General features: G+C 36.9%; 2 protein-coding genes across 3 annotated transcripts; one reads left to right on the top strand and one right to left on the bottom strand.

Annotated features, from left to right (window-relative positions):
* Positions 1-6,189: 6,189 nt before the first annotated feature.
* LOC113293526 (reticulon-like protein B22) lies at positions 6,190-8,620 on the top strand. The gene is made up of 4 exons (XM_026542141.1): positions 6,190-6,485; positions 7,113-7,254; positions 7,540-7,609; positions 8,261-8,620. The coding sequence occupies exons 1-4, from the start codon at positions 6,268-6,270 to the stop codon at positions 8,374-8,376; spliced, it is 546 nt and encodes a 181-aa protein (XP_026397926.1). The 5' UTR covers positions 6,190-6,267; the 3' UTR covers positions 8,377-8,620.
* A 238-nt stretch (positions 8,621-8,858) lies between these two features.
* LOC113299905 (bZIP transcription factor RISBZ4-like) lies at positions 8,859-11,573 on the bottom strand. 2 transcript variants are annotated; one of them, XM_026549000.1, is made up of 6 exons: positions 11,198-11,573; positions 10,377-10,521; positions 9,931-10,150; positions 9,760-9,835; positions 9,552-9,677; positions 8,859-9,466 (listed from the first exon to the last, which is right to left on the bottom strand). In XM_026549000.1, exons 1-6 carry the CDS (start codon positions 11,423-11,425, stop codon positions 9,101-9,103), a joined length of 1,161 nt encoding a protein of 386 aa, XP_026404785.1. In that variant the 5' UTR covers positions 11,426-11,573; the 3' UTR covers positions 8,859-9,100. The 2 variants fall into 2 exon arrangements, with proteins under 2 accessions (XP_026404785.1, XP_026404786.1); XM_026549001.1 differs by having other exon boundaries at positions 9,931-10,099.
* Between the last annotated feature and the right edge of the window lie 9,118 nt (positions 11,574-20,691).

Below are 20,691 nucleotides of genomic sequence, written 5' to 3'. Positions count from 1 at the left end.
ACAGGAAATTCCTTTGAAGTTTTGTTCCGTCTTTTAATAAATCAAGGTGAACAGAAACCAATTGATAATCCGGTCTTATATTCCCGAAGAACAGCCTAGAAATATCAATCACCTCATAATAACTTAACTATATGGTAGTAGAACAAGTTATTGTGCAATCACAAAGAATGAGACGAAGAGATTTGTGATTACTTTTTATATCTTACCTATCGGAGATATATCTCGAGCAAATCTTAGAGAATATAGTATTTAATACGATAGAACAAATAAGATCATAACACGCAACTACAGAGAAAATAGTTGGGTCTGGCTTCAGAATCCCAATGAAGACTTCAAGTCGTTAACATATAATGGTTTTAGGAAAAACCCAGGTTAAAGGAGAATCGACTCTAGTCGCAACTAGTATCACACATGAGGTGTGGGGATTAGGTTTCCCAGTTGCTAGAGTTCTCCCTTATATAGTCTTCAAATCAGGGTTTGATAACTTTGTAACAAAGCAATCAATATTCACCGTTAGATTAAAATCTGATTTAAGATTCAAGCTAAGATTGCACAAAACCAAGGCAATTTCTCTCCACCGTTAGATGGTCTTAGCTTGTTACACACAAATGAGATATATGATAGACGCATTTATGTGTCTAATTTGTCCCAATTGTTTATATTGTTAGTGCTCGATTTTGTACTTATTTGGTTATTTTATGTCTATGTAGGTGTTTTTGGAGAAATAAGCTTTTGCGGCGAAATTGGCTCAAAATGTGGCATTTGAACCTCCGTAGATAACGTACCAGAAGCACCCCAGAAATACCCCGGAGGAACCCTGAAAAAGTGTTGAAAATATCCCAGAAAAATTACTATTTGCACCCAAGGGGAAAGTGTTATTCGGACTCTCACTATGGATAAGGGGTAACCCAATTCGGACATGTGCTAAAGGGACACCAGAACTGGATAAGGGGGAGGTCACCTTCACCGTTTGAAAACAAATTTTGGCGGGAAAATTTCCTTTCACCAGACAGATTTAGGGTTGGATTTTCGGACGAGTTTTAATGAGATTCAATCACTGATTCTCATGGGCTGGACGTGATATGGATATACAATTCTAGTATGGATGATTTCATGGGCTTAATTGGGCTAGAATATCCGGGAGAAGCAATCAAAGTTAAAACAGAGAGACGTGTCCTGTTGTGCACTTTCAAAGATTTTGTGGAGATTTTGGGAGAGTTTTACGCTGGATAATCATGTATTTGGTCCTGTTCAAGTCATAGGAAGAGTTTGGTGGCTATTTTATAGCTAACAGACGCGTACAAACACTGACAGAGGTGATTATTGTTTCAACGGCAGAGAAGAAAAAAAAAAAGAGATTCTATCGGGATTTCTTTGAGCTGTGAAGTATATAAGAGGTGTAGAGAAGTTAGAAAAGGTTTTGTCGAGAGTTTGGGGAGGTTTGGAGGCGATCAGAGAGGCGCAGGAGGAGTTGCAGAGAAGTTACCTGCTGCTGCTGCTGCCATTAACACGCCTGAAGAACACGAAGAACGGACTCTCAGAAGCAGTCGTTTATCAACAGAAACATCGACTGTCTACTGTGGGTCGTAGTTCTTCAACGACAACAGCAACTCAGCTCTGTCGTTGATTCTGGACGTCTTCTGTGGGTCGCATAGTTCTGTTTTACATCAATTTCTTGTATTTCTCTTCATTGTAAAACACTTTTGAGCATCAATGAATTATTTTGAGAGCATTTTTACTATGATGAGTTAAACCCCAACACTGGGGCGACGGAGGAGGCCGAGCTTCATAAATGGGTAATTTTATTAATTCTTTTTAAGACTTTTGCATTAAAAATTAATTGAAATATGATTTGATTAAATTGGGTGTTATTTGATTGGATGGGTCATGCTTAGCTTAGGTGATTTGATGTTCCATGCTTAACATTTACAACCAATGTTTTGAGAATCGACTTTGGCAAAATAAGAGTCCATATATGTTTTGAGCTATTATTGTTGAGAATAAATCATTAAGCCTTATGTTATGAAGATTGGCCGAATCATTAGTCCCAGTACCTCTCTACCAATTTGTCAATATTTGTATATATATTTTTAAATCTAAAAATCCATTACCTTCACAAGTTCGAGTTTGAACGATACCCCTTATCATCATTACTACAACCACCAAAAAAATCTTTTATCAATATACCTTCATTTAGATATGGGTAATCGTACCTAAAAGTGTATATTGAGTTGGCTCAACAATAGTTAACCAAAGTTAGCCATATGAACACTTTTGGGTTAACCATGTTCATCATAACACTTCTAGATCAAATGATAATCAAATGAATCAAATTGTGTTACTCATAGAGTTGTTCACTTGTTTATATTTTCATAGAAGTATACAAGACACAATTGAAGCAAAATCGGATTGATTCAATAGAATCATTTCATGAACATTTTATCCACGGTATGCAAAGATTGCATTCCTTAATATATAAATGTATTTGTTCATGAGTATGAAATCATACTTAACCGATTTTAGAACTTAATCACATAAGTTTGCAAATGGTTACGCAAACTTAAGTTCCGGACTTGATCTTTTTCGACGGTTCGCAAACGTGTACGCATACTTTCGTTCCAGGCCGCATTTAGGTGAAACAGTTTTCCAACGGGTACGCAAACTTAGTTCCCGGACTTTGACAATTAAAACCATTCGCATACGGGTATGCATACTTGGTTCACGGGCCTGAATTATTCTTACAACAGTTTGCACACGGGTATGCATACTGTGTCATATCCAGAGAACGATTAATTATTCCAAACTCCCATTCCAATGATTGAAACATTCTTAGAAGACGACAGTAGCTGTCTCACACAAACTATTAGCTTATAAGCAATTTTCAAGGGATCGAATGAACAATACGAAACATTCCGAGTCTACATCAAATGATTGTCTCACACAATTCATGTAAGATGTTACAAGGCGATTTTCACATGATCATCTTTTGACTTTCTTCAAGAATAATGATGAACGTAGTTAAAGAAAAAAAACTTTCCAACACATATTTCGAGAAAGATATAAGCGAGTTAAGCTCAGCTCGAAATACCAAATATGTATAATGTAAAGTCTATATAGCTATACGACTTAGTCTCAATTAAGCACATATTACATATCACCATATCACCACAGCCGCACTCCCCACATATATTTGGCAATTAAGCACAAGTTCAATTAAGAACTCTCCCCCATAAAATGTCATTCCCGGAAGAACAACAAGAGCGACCTTACTTGTACAAGAAAAGAATGATTTCTTTGGACATTAACAAATCACATGAAACATGAATTTTTATCCAGTAAACTCAATTAAATTAACCACAAAGGAACATTAATGATTAATTTAATCGGAAATGCTCAACATAAGAAAACTTACGGAGCCATACAGTACTTTCACATAAAAGTGGATCAGGGAAAGATCAATACTGCGGAATACTCAAAAGTTCATTCTATCTTTTATCAATATTTTCATAATGACATAATAGACTTAACTTTTGACATATATGGGACAATCATAGTTCACGGACGTAAACACACATATCCCATAGCATTTTTTTGCAATATATAAAACCAATAAAGATTAATACCGCAAAATCATCTACCAAATAACATAGAATTTAAATAAATAAATCTAAAACATTACAAGATGAAAATCGTTGGCAATAGGTATGTGTAATCACAATATTTGATATTCCAAACCCTAGTTATCCTTCTTAAAACACAAGAATAAATTCTCATGAGAAGTTTCCTAGACAAAACAAGAACTAAAAAGCACTTTAGACATAACCGGCACCAGGGATCGAACAAAAAAAAGTTCATCAGTTGCTTTCTTCAGTTCAATCTTCAGAAACTCAAGATTCTTTGTTGCAATTTCAATTGGACCACGAAAACCTCAAATTCTCGAAGAAGATTTCCAAGCAACTGAGATGACATCTGAACTGGAAGATCGTTTTCATGGTCGATTGCATGATAGCAGGTTATGAAAACAGGATTCTCGTGAAACTCAATGACTTTGCCCTCTTCAACTTTGTTTTCCTTTTTGCATCGATCCATTGTGCACTCTATAATATCACAAGAGAGATCTTGACGTTACGGAACGAGCATATATCAGAAGAAGGAATCCATGATATATATATATATATATACGATTTTCATAGGGAAACCCTAGGGTTACTCGTTTACGTTCGGTAAAGCATCGGGTGCACGTACGGGCATTAAATTTTGTTATTGCCCGGCCTGGCCTATTAAACTTAATGGGTAGTAAGGACTACCAGCCCGTCCGGTCTGGCCTGTGTTATAACCGGGCTTGGGATGGCCTGCCCGATGTACACCCCTAGTGTGACAGTCCTGCAAGTGAGCATAATGATTATGCATCACAGAGTTGCAGTCCAAGTCAGTACTCCGCCGTAATGGTGCAATGCGAAGCCATAATAGAACAACACAAGCCATAATAGTGGTAATCTGTATAGACCGTCAAGTGCTAAGAATGACATAACCCCGCAGGGCCAATGAAGTGCAAGAGTAGCACTACATTTTAAAGACATTTGGCTAAGTAATGAAGCTTATTGGCCGACACAATGAAGTTTCATTGAAGGTTTGGCAAGACATGGCCAAAGTTGACGGATGCAACATGCGATGTTGGCATCGATGCATATCCATGGAATTGAGTTGGCCCAAGCTCAAGGATGATGCAAGAGTGAAGTATAGATCAAGAGTTGGTCTATGGCATTAGTTCAAGGCTGGCCAAAGCTTGAACAATGCAAACAAGTTGGTAATGCAAGAGTTGCATTGTTGTTTTCAAGCTAATTGGCGAAGTGAAGCATATATTACGCATGAGTAACTAGAGTGAGCTTAAGGAGCTGGCCTCGATGTTTGAAGCATAAATATTGTCCGTGAATGAGTTTGGAATGATAAACATGCAGGGCCAAGAGAGATGAACGTTGGTGCAAGACAGAATCCAGTATGGCACAACAAGTGTGCAATACGGCTCAGGTGGCGGTTACAAGTTAGTTATTGACTTCACAAGCGTGCCAAAGGTGCGAGACAAGTTGGAAGGGTTATGAAATGAGTTCATAACCTTAGTAGAGTGTTCCTAACCCTTCAATACAAGTGTGGCTTCAATCTGCATGATAACACAAAAGGTGGCAGTTGAAAAGCAGATTGGCGGTTATGAAAACTACCCTTTGGGACACATGGCTGTTCCATGCAGGTGCAAGCGGTTGCACAAAGTTTTGGCCTGATCCTAGCATGTATAAATATCTTAGGAATCAATAATGTTAGTGTTGTTCAATTGAGAGAAGAACCACTAATGTAGAGTGTTTTAGGCATTCACCAAGAGGGTGAATGGCCTGTTTTGGTCATGTGATGGACGAATTTTTTAATATTCCTTTAGTGCAATAAAATGGGTTTGTTGCAGTGTCCTTTGTGTTCATTATGTTGTTGATGTTGTGTGAGAATTGGTTAAGTATATGGCAGAACCTCTTATGTTTATGGGGGCATGAAGAGTTAGAGAGAAAGAAGAAAAGACTTCCGTTGTGCAATGCCTTATGAGTGAAGGCAAATGCGTACTTTGATGCAAGTATGCAAGGCTGAGTGATTTTGGGTGAAGTTGATTCACTAAACCACTATCATTGCCGGTCATGTCCCATGAAAATTTTAGGCGATTAAATGGGCATGTGACACCTAGTACCCTACCTAGGGCTGCACAACGGGTAGGGTGGGTAGGATATGGCCTATACCCGCCACCCTACCCGTTTATTGGCGGTTAAGAAAATCTTTACCCGTCACCCTACCCGCCAAATAGTGGATAGGGTAGGATACGGTTAAAAAACTGGCGGTTAGGGTAGGGTTGGCGGGTATGGATAGGGTATGTGCACCCCTAGTAGGAATTGCTCGAAAACCAATATGGTAGGATAATTTCGAGATTTACCCGCCACTCTACCCGTTTATTGGCGGTTAAAAAAATCTTCACCCGCCACCCTACCCGCCAAATAGTGGATAGGGTAGGATACGGTTAAAAAACTGGCGGGTAGGGTAGGGTTGGCGGGTATGGGTAGGGTATGTGGACCCCTACCACTACCGCATCGTACACAATTTTTGCCCCTCCTATTTTTCTCAGTCGGACCGATATGATAACCGGCTAAGATCATATGTTGGAACTGCCAAAATTCAACTCATTAAAATAACGAATCCAGATTCCAGAGAGAAAGAAAAAAATTGAAAACCAGAGACATGGAAGAGGAAGAAGGAGAAGGAAAGAATTATTATACTAACAATAATCAGAAGGGTGAAATTGGGAAACCATTGATTTTGTTAATATGTGGAACATTAGTATATTACCATTGTGCTTACAGAAATTCGAGTCTACTCTCATTGATTTCTGATGTATTCATTGTTCTTCTTTGTTCCTTGGCCATTCTTGGTATGTTCTTTCGTCATATCAGTATCACGTAAGTGCATTTTCCAATCTCTCTTTCAAGTTTTTTTTTATCATTTTGTGCTGTTAAATATTGAATTGGGGTTTAAAGTTTAAATTTCGATGGTTATTTTGTTAAACTAGGGTTCTTGATTACTATGTGGTTGAATTAGGGATTTTAGTTGATTTACCCTAATTTTGTTGGAATAGGTTTTTGATTTTTAATACTGTTGCAATTTAGAGTACTTATCTGCGGGTTTTTGTCAATTTATCCAAATTGTTGGTAAATGATTAGAGAAATTAAGGTTATGATGGTGATTTTGTTAATTTAGGGTTCTCAATTGCCGATGCTGTTGAATTAGGGGTTTTAGTTAATTTATCCCTCATAATTTGGTTAGATCAAGGTTTTTGATTTCTAATGATGTTTAAGTTTAGAGTTCTGTATGTGGGTTTTCGTCAGTTTATCCCAAATGTTGGTCGATGATGAGATTTGTTTCCCCATATTGTGTTAGAACTTAGAATTGTATTACATTTACATTTCTAGGTCTGTGTTAGGTTTAGGATTAAGGAGGACAAATAATTCTTACAGTACTGAGTAAAATAGAGTTGATTTTAATGAACTTTGTTAATATTTGGTTTGTCCTGCTTTGAATTGTTGTAGAGTTCCGGTGGATCCACTTGAATGGCAGATTTCACAGGACACAGCAAATGCCATTATTGCTACTTTGGCTAATACATTAGGTGCGGCGGAGTCTGTTTTGAGAGTTGCAGCTACTGGGCACGACAAAAGACTATTCATTAAGGTTATGTTACTTGTTGTATCTTTCTGTTGCATTGTTATTTGAAAATTAACTACTCTATTCGCATATTATGGATTTGTAATATCTTTGGACAAGTATATCTGAAATCACTTCACTAAGATGGTATGTAGTTGTAGGATACTGTATCATTTCCGGTTTAAAACCAATTGAGATGACTGGTTTGTTTGCATGAGTTTATTTCTTTTCTTTTTTGAGATTGTAATTCGAAAGATAGCTCATGTTTGATACCAGAAGATTAACAACCATTTTGCTTACTATTGTCTGTAGGTGGTTGTCATTCTTTACTTGCTATCAGCTGTGGGACGAGTTGCCTCAGGAGCTACAGTTGCATATGCTGGTAATTTTGGTTATATTATTTTAATATCTTCTTTCATCTTTGATCAGCCAATTTTTTTATCTCCATCAGATTATCTTGACATTTAGTATCAGATGTTCATATGTCTATCTTCTGATAGCCTTAACGTCTGGAATTAGGATTAATAGTTTGGGATTTTATTATTCTCTAAGGCCATCATTATCCTCCTGATAATAGAACAGTCATGCAGTTAACTTTCATTATGGCTCATTTTAACACCCCTTTAGGTCCTTTCCAAGATTCTCCCTGGTCTAAGAAAATATAAATACTGATTGGTAATTCTTATTTTATTTTGGTATGTACTGTTTCATATATGCACCGTTTTATCTGATAAAACTCTGAATTTTCTACAGCTGTTTGTGTGTTTGAACTGGTAGCTTTCCAGTGAAATAAGTTTATGTTTTCAAGTGGAATAAACCATTTGCTTGAAAGGGATCTCACGTTACTATTACCATGTTCAGTTTTCTATTTGACCGCATCCACTAATATGCTTAAACCAAATATTGTTCATGTATGTAGTTGTTTACAGAGGAAGGAAAAATTGTACTTCCCAGTTCATGGTTCTATAGAAATCTCAATTCATTTAAGTCTTATTGGATAGAGGTTAATCAGGTTGTTTCTTTGATAAAACAGGGCTGTGCTTATTTTGTCTGTACATTGTTGCCCAAAGCTCTCAGTCGATCAGTGAATGCGCGTCTCAAATTCTGAAGAGAAGAGAGTCTACAGGTGCAGCACAAGATGTCATGTAGTTGAAGCTTGAAAGTATCTCAAATTTTAGACATTTGTGAATATCAGGTTTGTCACTTTTTAATTGTATAAATAGCTAAAGCTAGTATGTCTTTGTTCTTTTGTAAAGCCTCTTCTGGCTATTGAATAATGTGGGGTAGTCTTTACCATACAGAATTAGCTGTTGAACAAATACGAACAACTTAGAATTGATAGAAAATATTATTATCTCAAGTTCAAGGAATTCATCTAATTTCATCAGTTGCAGCAATTTCTACATTTTCAATTTCTAATATATATCAGTATAAAATGGTAAAGTTTATGAACTCATCTTGCAATGGTTTATTTATGTTTTTTTCAATCGTTGTGGATTACTTAAGGTGTAAAATTGTTGTCAAGTTTGATGAATGTCCACCCAGATACCTGACTACTATCTTTTGCAAGAAAAGGTTTTTCGTCGAAGGGGTTTGGGGTATATATATTTGGCATCTAATGAAACGTAAGATTGAAAACTCATATTTGATCATTAACAAACCAGTGATGTCGTAGAATATTACATTAGCAAACATATGCCTGATTAATTAACATAGAGTTGAGTTAAATACTCATAAGTTTGTTAAGTGATTTTATAAGCCTACAAATACTAATACCAACACATAGGAACACTGTAATAGTCAACACACTTTATATATGTAAAAGCTTTTTCAGTCACCAGTCTTGTAACGATTCATCTTTCACATGTGAGGCTTATGGCCAGATCTCTGACAGGCAGCTAAGAGCTTCACTGACAATGGTGTTTTGTAGGAGTTCCATGCTTGCAATCCTTTGTAATGGAGGTGTATTGTTATTTCGGTTCATTCTGTTCTTGGTATTATTTCCATTATGGGTATTAACACCATCTATTCCGATGTTTGATATCTGTCCTGAATTTGGAATACCAACATATGAAGACGCCTCATCTCCTTGCATCCCGAGATTTGCTGCTATGTCAGAAACTCTAGGTATGTTGTTGGTAATAATATGTGGTTGAGGTGAATTCGAATAATTTTGCAAGAGATGGTGCAAACTACACGTTAGGGATCCACGAGCGACCATGTCCTCTGCCAGTTTCACCTGGAAAACATATTTGCAGAGTTTTTAGGGTGTTGCAGAACTTCTTTTGAATGTTCTTATCAGGGTTTATGCGTTACAAATTTACCTTTACTCTCAAAGCTTCTACATCTGATCGAAGAACTCTGTTGTCAGTAGCAGCTTCCTTAAATTGATGATCAGCACTGTTGAATTGCTTGTACAGTGAAGCATTTTCTCCTCTTAATTGATCAACCTATCAGGGATAGCACCACCAGGAACATAAATATGACGCAATAACTGAAAAATCTTTTTTGCAGATCAGAAAACACAGGTACCTGTAATTCAAGATCAACCAGATGTGCTTGTTTTCTTCTTCGTGATCTTCGTGCAGATTCTCTGTTAGAAACCTTTCTGGAAACCAAAAATGCAGTCAATATTACAACTCAGGGAATCTTTGATCTTGTTTGATCGACCCTTGCCAATTCCTGATAGATCAATAATCATACCTTCTGATACGTTTGACGTCAACATTATCCATGCTTTGTCCACAAGAACCACCTTCGATCTCTATATCATCGTCATCAGACTGCTCCCTTGAAGATGACCCACTTGTAGCTCCTACGCCTTGAGCATCTCCTCCTATGTTTGGATTATGAACTGATGTTGGACTTCCAGCTGACCCAGTTGCAGGAGTGTAGGCAAATGTTATACCACTGGATGCAGGACCTAAATTAAAGCAAAAACATTTCCACCAGATCGACTGTGATAGAATCGATTTTAAACTTGGGCAGGTCCTAACTTAATCGTAAAATGACACACTAGACGACATTACTAGGTGGAAACTGAGTCTTCGAGACTCGACAATGACGATAATGAAACAATTTCATCCCAGTGAATCCGAGGATCACTGGTGTATGTAGAGTGTAAGAAAAAACAAGTCAAATTCTCTTACCACAAATCGATGATTGTGAATCCATGGTTGGAGAAATGGCTGCAAACTTGTGGAGAGCTGCATTTTGAGAAGACCATACGAAGATATCATTGTTGCTCATTAGCCCACCACCACCACCACCATTTGAAAAAGGGTGAATCTTCTCCTGGTTATACAAAAATGAAGGAAAAAAAATAAAAAAATTAACCCTTTCACAAAACAACATGTACTGCATCCAATTGTTTCCATCTTTCCCCTATCTCAAGCCCTCAACAAATATGCAATGCAACCAACTGGGGTTAGCTTGGTTGGTAAGGACTGTAGCTCATTTGTCCTGGGGCTGATTCACATATAACTAGAAAGAAATCGGTAAGTTTGGTTTAAGAATCTTCTTGGCACGAAATTTTGGACAATTCAAATAAAATATCTTCGGAAAATTGTAGGTTTCATGCGAAAATTATGAGATTTATAAGGAAATTTAGTCAGTGAAATAGTAAACTGTTTATGCTGCCTCAGTTTTTCATGATTGAGATTAGTAGTTTCTAAAAACAGAATAAGACGGATAAAATTTAGCACATCGGGTTGTGTTTGGGCACCAAAGCTCACTTTGCTTTCAACCAATCGCATGTACAAACACATATAAACCGACGAATCCATGTCAACTAAATTTGTCGTATTATTCATCAATAAATGCACGTGGATTCATCATTATGTTCTTGACTTATGATATGCAGCAGAACACTACTCCTCCTCGCTCCTCACTAGCATCGTCAAATGATTTCTTCCAAAGATTATTAACACAAAGGAAAAAGATATAACTGAAATTAACAGAAATAACTAACCTTTAGTTGATGATCATAAAAACTGAAATCACCCAAATCATTACTAACAAAACCCTGATCTTGATATGGATGATGAGAAATGATGATATCACTAGTATTAGTTGTAGTAATTGGTCTTAAAAATTCTTCAAAATCCAACTCTGATGCACTTCTCTTCATGTTTGAACCTCCGAATATCGACGATGTTTCATCGTGTTTTGGGTTCGTGTCGAGTGGTTTTCGATCCATTTCTTAGCTAGCTAGGTGTATTTGGTTTGATTACGGTGATCTCTTGGATCTGAAAAAACTGTAAGAAGCTTCACGGAATTCCAAGGAAAGCGAGTGAGAAAAAAGAAAGGTGAAAGCTGATTTAGGTTTGTAAAGAGAAAGGCGATGATGTTATATGGCATTACGTGCTTTATTCAGATCAAATTCTGTTACCAAAAATGGCCATGCGTTGTACGTTTTATTTACATGATTGACCTTCATTGCTTAGTATGGTTGGTTTCCTTTGTGGTTGATGCAGTTTTTTACTACGCAACTTTTTATGTGGCTATTGGACTAACTTACTTCGCAAAGATTTCTACCAAAATACAAGAGAATGAAAATGCAAGATGGGTGATTGTTTGGGAAGTCGCCGTATTCCCTTATTGGCCTACCCCAACTTGTCTCGGAGGTGTAGAAGAAGATGGAGGGAGGAGGTACCAAGATGAAAACACCTCCAATTTTTTTTTGTTGTGCTTCAGACTTCATAGACTTGTCAATTCTATACTAAGGTGATATATGTCTGGTAGAGAAGATAAAAAAACATACTTGGAATTATATTTATGTTATGTGGTAACATAGAAGTTAGACCGGCACAACTAGGCGGCTAAAGAAAAGAGAAATTTGGTTTTGATGTAAAAGCATTTATGATATTTTAATAGTATATTTTTAAAAGAGAACTTGTGAATTTAGATTTGCGCTTAGGCTTACCGACTGCTAGCACACATAGTTTCGGTGTTTAAATTTAGTAATCAAAATTTAAAGGTTAGTATTGACCTCTAAGAACCATCAAACGCCAATTACGAAGGTTGAAGGCGGAAAGAGCAGTTTTACGTATTTCACATATTATGCAATGTTGTATCTCGATATAAAATAGTTTATTTTTGTGGAACACGTCAGGAGAGGTCTTAATCCATGAAGAAGCAATTAACAATTTGAATCACTGAAAAAAAATATATTAAAAAACTGTTCATGGAGATTTACAGTTTTTAAACACTTCCAAGATCAGTAAAACTAATAAAGCATATTAGAATATGGTTCTTGAATAATCAAGAACATTCAATTAAAGAAGACGATGAATTACAGAAGAAAATGAAAAACACAAAAAATATCTATGTATTGTTGTTACAGAACTCAGAGAGAAACTCTGGTATTTATTGTTTGTACAGACAGCTAATAAAAGTCCTGACCAATTATGTGACTGAGAGTAAGGACCAATGAGAGCACAACACGTAGTGAGAGACAGCTGTAGAATTCTGTTAATAACTGAAAGAGAGAGAAGCAAGTGTTAGACAAACACATTGCTATTAGTCCCCCTCAAGTTGAGGTGCCTGCTGTGAACCTTCAACTTGTCCCTAAAAAACTGAAATCTTGGTCCTGGAAGACCCTTTGTAAAGATATCTGCAACTTGATCAAGAGTAGAAATATAATGAATCTGCAAGTTCTTTGAGTGAACTAATTCTCTGAAAAAGTGAAAGTCAACAACTAAGTGCTTCATACGACTGTGAAACACAGGATTGGAAGATAAGGAAATAGCACTGATGTTGTCACAATGAAGAGAAGGAGTAAGTTGCAGAAAAATATGGAGATCCTTGAGAAGCTGACAGACCCACACAATTTCAGCAACTGAGTTTGCCAAGGACCTATATTCAGCCTCAGTACTATATCTGGCTACTGTTGCTTTTCTTTTGCTTGACCAAGATATGGGATTAGCTCCAAAAAATATGCAATACCCACCTGTACTTCTCTTTATGTTAGGTGAACCAGCCCAATCAGCATCACTAAAACCATGTATAGCTAATAATCCCTTTTTGAAAAGAATGCCATAATCCACAGTTGATTTGATGTATCTCAGTATTCTTTTAGTAGCAACTAAATGAACAGTAGTAGGAGACTGCATGAACTGACATACCTGGTTAACTGCATAACTTATCTCAGGTCTTGTCCAAGTGAGATATTGCAGAGCCCCTACAAGAGACCTCTAAGTGGTTGGATCATCCAAAATATCCCCATCACTAGCAGAAAGCTTAGTACCAACACAAACTGGAAAGGCACATGACTTGACACCTAGCATATCATACTTATTTAAAAGATCCAAAGAATATTTTGTGTGAGATAAGAAGATACTTGAATCATTTCTTTTAACCTCAAGGCCCAGAACAGATCACCCTAATCTTTGATTGGAAAGTGAGACTGAAGTTGCTTAATAAGGTCAGAGCAATAAGGTGATGAATTTTCAGTAACAAGAATATCATCAACATAAACAAGAATCATTGTAATTTTAGAGCCAATATTCCGAACAAACAAAGATGAGTCTGCAGTGGAAGCAACAAAGTTGTATGAAAGAAGAACATTCATAAGTTTCTTATACCAGGCCCTAGGTGCCTGTTTATGACCATATAAAGATTTGTGAAGCTTGCAAACCTTCTGAGGATTATCAGGGTCAACAAAACCTGGTGGCTGTGTCATACAAACCTCCTTTTGCAAATCACCATGGAGAAAAGCATTACTAACATCCAATTGGATAATTTTCCAGTTAAATTGAACAACTAGAGAAAGAAGAACTCTAATAGTAGTTTCCTTTGCTACAAGACTAAATGTTTCATCATAGTCCAGACCATCCTGCTGATGAAAACCCTTTGCAACTAGTCTAGCTTTATACTTGTCAATGGTTCCATCAGGATTTTGTTTGATTCTAAAGACCCATTTGTATCCATCCAAGTTCTATGATGGATTAGGATCAACCAAAGACCAAGTGCCTGCATTTTGTAATGCACTATACTCATTGACTAGAGCAGCACCCCACTTTGGATTCTTTTTAGCCTAAAAAATGCAAGTTGGCAAAATAGGTGGAGTAGATGAAATTATAGATGCAGATAAGGCATACTTAGTACAGTATGCCTTTGGCTTCTTAATTCCCATTTTGCCCCTAGTAACCATATTGTGTTGATTGATGACAACTGATGGAGCAGTGGATGAATGAGCTGGTAAAGTAGAAGAAGAAACTGAACTAGATGAAGTATTTGTACCAAAAGTAGTTGCAATAGGGTCTGAAGAGGAAATCGCAGCAGCAGTAGGTGCAGAAGTAGTTGCAGTAGTTGTAGAGACTGGCATGACAACAGAAGTGGCATCTGACAAAGTAGTTGGAGCAGAGCATAAAGTAAAATGTGATACTTCTGAAACAACCAGATGATGGATGAAGACATCTGTATCCATTGTGTTGTAAGATGTAACCAATAAAAATGCATTGCAAGCTTCTAGGTTCTAGTTTATGATTAGTATAAGGTTTCAGCCAAGGATAGCACAAGTATCCAAATGATTTTAAGAAATGATAATTTGGAGGCATGTTAAAAAGAACTTCATAAGGAGATTTAAAACCAATGAACTTAGTTGGTAGTTTGTTGATTTTATAATTGGCAGTATTGAAAGCATCTACCCAATGTGAGTCAGATAATCCAGACTGAATGAGATAAGTTCTACCAACCTCAACTATATATATGCTTGTGTTTAACTTCTGCAACTCCATTTTGATGTGGGGAATGTGGACAAGAGAATTCATGAGTGATACCACATAAGGATAGAAAGGGATGCAGTTCATTATGTAGAAATTCACCACCTCCATATTTTCTAATAATACAAATTGGAACACCAAAAAGATTTTCAACTTGAGATTTATATTGAAAGAATACAGTCTTGAAATATAATTTATCATAATGTGGAAAAATCCAACAGTACTTGGAGTAATCATCAATAATATCGACATAGTACCTAAAACTATTGACTGAAGGTACATGACTTGGACCCCAGAGATCTAGATGAAGTAATTTTAATTGTTTAGTACTACAGTGAGAGAAAGATGAAAAAGGGAGTCTATGACTTCTACCAAGTTGACATTCATGACAAGAAATTGGTGTTTTTATTATTGATGGTAAAGAAAGAGCTATTGAAACATGTTGTATTGCTTTGAAGGAAGGATGACCGCCTTTTGTGCCAGATATCTGCAGAGAGAGATGATGTACTGGAATATGCATGATTACTTGAAAGTCCAGAAGCTGTTGGTGTACTTGAATTGGTGAAGTGAAGAGGATATAACCCATTACTTTGAGGGCCTTGTAAAGTAGTCTTCCCAGAGAAGAGATCCTTCAAAATAAAACCAACAGGATCAAATGTGATTGAACATTTGTTATCTGAAGTAAATCTATGTACCGACAATAAATTGGCAGAATCTTGAGGAATATGAAGAACATTGTTCAAAGAAAACAATTGTGTAGGAGTGTACTTTAAAGCAGAACCTATATGTGAAATTTTCATACCTTCTCCATTAGCAGTATGGATTTCCTCAGAACCAACAAAAGGATTAGAGGTAGTCAATTCAGTTTCATCAGTTGTAATGTGATTATTAGCTCATGTGTCTGCATACCAAGGGTTCTCTCCAAAGATATTTGCAGAAGCCAACATAGAAGTAAGATGATGAGAAGTTTTGTTGTTTGATAAGAAAAGTTCATTCGATTGCGACAAGATAGAGCATCATGGCCAGGTTTTATGCAAATTTGACAGACAACAACATCTGAGGGTAAAGATGATGAAGTAGTTGGGTTTGTTGGCAAGGGTTATTGATGTGGTGGTGGCACAGATGCATATGAGTAATGATAAGGTGCAGGAGGAGGTCTTGGGTGATATTGAAAATGACTCGATAAGATGATTGAAAAGAGGATTTTGAATAGTTACCTCTACCACGACCACGAGATCCAGAAGCATGAGAATTGCGCATGGATGCTTGAAAAGCAGCAAAGGCCTTTGAATTAGCTTCATAAAGTAGAGCCGAAGATCTGTTCTGAACTGAGATTTCTTCAGAGAGAAGCAGATTATGAATTTCTCAAGAGTTCACTGGTGGATATCAAATTCTAGTGGAGGTACTAAATGCTTGATAATCTTGACCAATTCCATTTAGAATTTGCACAACAAGTTCATCATCTGAGACCGGAGAACCAGATGCAGCCAACTGATCGGTGATTTTCTTGATATCCCCTAAGTAAGTAGACATTGATCCAGATCCAAGCTTCAACGATTGTAGTTTGGTGCGTAGTTGAATAGAGTGAGTTGTAGAACTTCTTGCAAACCGTAATTCGATATTATCCCATAATTCTTTTACAGAAGAAGCTCCAAAAACATGTGGAAGAAAGGAGTCAGAAATAGTGGATTGGATCTATAGAATGAGAGTGTTATCATTCTCAAGCCAGTTGTTGTAAGAAGGATTAATAACATCTCGATCATCACCATCAATCCGTTCTTGCAGGTATTTGCGTGGACATGGTGTAGTGCCATCAATAAAACCTAAAACTTTGTATTTCTTCGATAAAGGAAGTAAAACACTCTTCCAGATGAGAAAATTATCTTCTGAAAGTTTGAAGTGAATGATATGAGAGATGTGGTTAAGAAGAATTTGTGAGATTCGAGAATCATAGTGATTGTACGCTATTAGAGATCAATAAAGCAAAGAAAAAGATGATGAAATTAGATCTAAGATCGGAGAAGAGCAGCAGAAGAAGGATCTTACCATACGAGTGATACCATATTAGAATATGGTTCTTGAGTAATCAAGAACATTCAATTGAAGAAGATGATGAATTACAGAAGAAAATGAAAAACACAAAAAATATCTATGTATTGTTATTACAGAACTCAGAGAGAAACTCTGGTATTTATTTTTTGTACAGACAACTAATAAAAGTCCTGACCAATTCTGTGACCGAGAGTAAGGACCAATGAGAGAACATCAAGTAGTGAGAGAAAGTTGTAGAATTCTGTTAATAACTGAAAGAGAGAGAAGCAAGTGTTAGAAAAACACATTGCTATTAACACACACAACAGCAATTCCTCTGATCTTTCGAGTCCATAAAAATATAGCATAAATACTTTAGAAGAGGCAAAGTAATTTACAAATTTCTCATATCCAAATCGTCTACCAAATCTTCAGTTTTTCTTCTAGAAAGCTATGATGAAGGTCTTTGGACCATCTTTATTTTACACTGCGTCATCGTTACAAATTCCAATCGACACTCCCAATACAACGCCGAACCAGAAACAGCGAAGCATATGCTTATTCACTGCCCAATAGCAGTAGCGTCCTGGAACAACCTGTTATCTCGTTTATCAACTAACCAAACCAACCAAGTCTCATATCACTATAAACAATCAATCAACCGTTTCCCAATTCCAGAAAAAAACTAGCCATACCCATACATATCAGCTTGCAGTTTTCTTTTATGGAACATTTGGACGTCCAGAAATGATTTAGTTTTAAAACAACACCATACACCCCCGGAAAACATCTTGGCACAAACCCTAAAGCAGCAACAGGAATTCGAATGGGCAAAAAAAAAATCCCCCAGTTTAACCCGAGGACACACCATCTAGAGCCACTCCGACAAATATCATAGCAATAATAGTGATATTAACAGGCTGGACCAGACCGGAACCGAATTGGATGAAGATCAACACGGATGGGGATGCTAGGGGACATCCGGAAATGGAATGAGCAGGTTTTATTTGCAGGTATTCGAGTGTTCAAACGGTGATAGATTTCGCGCAACTTCTAGGAATATCTACGACGCTAATAGCTAAAATGTGGGTAGCTCTACTGGCATCTAGGATAAGAATGGAGAGACAATGTCCAAAAGTTATCTTTCAGATGGATTCGAAAAACCTGATGCGCTTCATAAAAACAGAGGGTAAAGCTCTGTGGTATATTGCAGAAGTGACTACCGAAATAAAACAGAGAATGATTCCTTATTGTGCTATACAACACAAATATATAGAAGAGAATCAAGCAGCATATGGTCCGGCGAACTATGCAGCAGACGGAAGCCAAGAAGGAAACCTATCAACAACAATTTGGGACCAGGCAACTCCACGTTTTATTGTCCAAATTCTATTAAATGACTCTGTGGGTACAAGATACCCACGTGTAATAGTTTTCTACGCCGTTCTTTCTGTTTTATCATGCTTCAAGAAAAAAAAAATCCACATTCTCTTTCGGTACAGGTTCAGAGTTCTAAGCAAAATAACTTACAAGATCCTCGTATACGAATCCTATTATCTTTGTTTCAAATTAGGTGTATATTCGAAATTTGTGATACAACTTGCAATCCAAATGAGAGTGGCAAAAATTAATGAGAGTGGCAAAAATCAATTTATGTATTTACACAACAGTGATAAAGTCGAAAATAACTACCCACTGAAATCCAACTAGACGTGTAAAACATGCCGGCCCAGCATACCCAACCCATGAAGCCAGGTGCTTAATGTGTTGCATGTAATATTGTGATGTGCTGGAGATTTATGCATGTCATGTTGTGCCGTGCCAGAAAAATAAACGTGCTGTACAGGGCATATATATTGTATATTTTTATAAGAAAATATATTCTAAATATTTAGATGTTATGTATATTGTTATAAAAATAAGTCAACATAACGAAGATAAAAAGTCAAAAATTGGCTAGAATAAAGATTTGTGGTGAAATTTACGCACGAAATACAAATGAGAAAACATATTAAAATATTGGAAAATAACCTTAATAATAATCATATGATGTCGAAATTTCGTTTCCTAGAAAAAAAAAAAGGGATGAGCATGGATAATCGAGGAGACCCACAATAATTAGTTATGGTAGTGAATATTTGGGCGAGATAACAATGAGGAGGTACAAGGGTTGTAGCTGAATGAAGAGAAGAAAGGAAGAAACGGAAACAACCTTTCTGCCGAGGCTACAAACAAACTCTCTCAAAAACCGATCACACACAAAAATAGGTGTCATGTGGTGAATCCCACCGCCCTAAAAACTATCAAGTTCAATTATTTTGTGTGTACTTTGTAGTAGATGTTTTGCAGTCCTTTTTCTTAAAGCCTATTTAACATTTTTAAAGTGGAAACAAATTTGAATTTCTGACATCATAGGCATTATCTTCCTAACTATGTCCTCCGACTCCTCTGTTAGAGCATCCACAGTGGGCGAGTATAACTAAAAATTTGGGATGAGATCGTGACGCAGTGGGACGGAGTAAAGATCAAATCCCAGCCAAAGATCAAATTCCAGACCATATTTGGTCGCGACCAAATACCAAATCCTAATATAGTCGGGCGTAAATTTAAAGTACGCTTGTTGCTGGGCGTAAATTTAAAGTACGCTTGTTAACGGGCGGAGATTTAAATTACGCCCGATGAAAATTCAAATTAAAAAAAAAAAAAAAAAAGAGGCGTAAACTTAAAGTACGCCTGTTGACAGGCGTAAACTTAAAGTCCGCCTGGTGATTGATTGGGCGGACATTTGAGATACGCCCGATGAAATTTTTTTGGGGCGGATCTTTAAATTACGCGCGACCAAATTTTAATCGCCACCGTTACGTGACAACACGGACTAAACCCAAAATTTGATCTTTTTTTTGATCTTTGATCTTTGGTTTTGATCGCACCACTGCAGTTGCTCTTAATGAGGTCAATTTTTATAGCTACGTCACAAGTGAGTTTTAGCATGTACAGTGGTGGGATTTAGAGGTGTAAAACGTGTCGGCTCAGCACAACCCAGCTCACGAAATCACGTGCTTAGTATGCTATGTGTCGTGCTGTGCTGTGTCGGAGATTATGACGTGTCGTGCTAGAAGGCGTGGTGGGCTTGGCTGTGCCAGAAAAATAAACATGTTGTACCGTGCTGTGCTGTGCCGGGCACATTTATTTTATATTTTCCGATATAATTTATTTCCAAATATTTAGGTATTATATGTGTTATTATGAAAATAAGTTAGTATAACAACAACAAAATGTCAATAGTTGGCTAGAATAATGGTTCTTTTGTGAAATATACACAAAATGTGATGTATTGTGCCATGTTGTGTAGTACTTTATACCTATTATGACGTGCTTTCTTAACGTGATGTGTTGTGTCGTGCCACGTGCTTATCTGTGCCGCGTGTCGTGCTGGGCTACTGTACTGATTAGTCAAACCCAGCCCGTCTCATGAAGCTAACGTGTTGTGCCGTATCGTGCTAAGTCACGTACGGAGCTGTGTTGTGCTCAAATTTTAGTGTCTTGTATTGGACTGTGTTGCGTGCTGGCACATCCGAATTTACATCGGGATTATTCGTTAACTACAACAATTTTTTTTTCTTTTTTTTCTTTTTGAAGGGTGCACGAAATCGAATTTCCAAACAAATCCTATGTTTACACTGACACGTGTCATGCGTGTTCTCCTCAT

This window comes from Papaver somniferum, chromosome 7 (genome assembly GCF_003573695.1).
Source record: "Papaver somniferum cultivar HN1 chromosome 7, ASM357369v1, whole genome shotgun sequence".
Lineage (NCBI taxonomy): Eukaryota > Viridiplantae > Streptophyta > Magnoliopsida > Ranunculales > Papaveraceae > Papaver > Papaver somniferum.
The sequence above is the reverse complement of the archived record's forward strand: the minus strand, read 5'-3'. Positions and strand labels throughout refer to the sequence as shown.

Excerpts from the sequence above, each read along its gene's own strand:
- LOC113293526 (XM_026542141.1), top strand. The coding sequence starts at position 6,268 with ATGGAAGAGGAAGAAGGAGAAGGAAAGAATTATTATACTAACAATAAT. Across the intron at positions 7,255-7,539 it reads ACAAAAGACTATTCATTAAG|GTGGTTGTCATTCTTTACTT; the intron begins GTTATGTTACTT and ends TATTGTCTGTAG. Across the intron at positions 7,610-8,260 it reads AGCTACAGTTGCATATGCTG|GGCTGTGCTTATTTTGTCTG; the intron begins GTAATTTTGGTT and ends TTGATAAAACAG.
- LOC113299905 (XM_026549000.1), bottom strand. The coding sequence starts at position 11,425 with ATGGATCGAAAACCACTCGACACGAACCCAAAACACGATGAAACATCG. Across the intron at positions 10,522-11,197 it reads TTTATGATCATCAACTAAAG|GAGAAGATTCACCCTTTTTC; the intron begins GTTAGTTATTTC and ends TTGTATAACCAG. Across the intron at positions 10,151-10,376 it reads TTCACAATCATCGATTTGTG|GTCCTGCATCCAGTGGTATA; the intron begins GTAAGAGAATTT and ends GCTTTAATTTAG.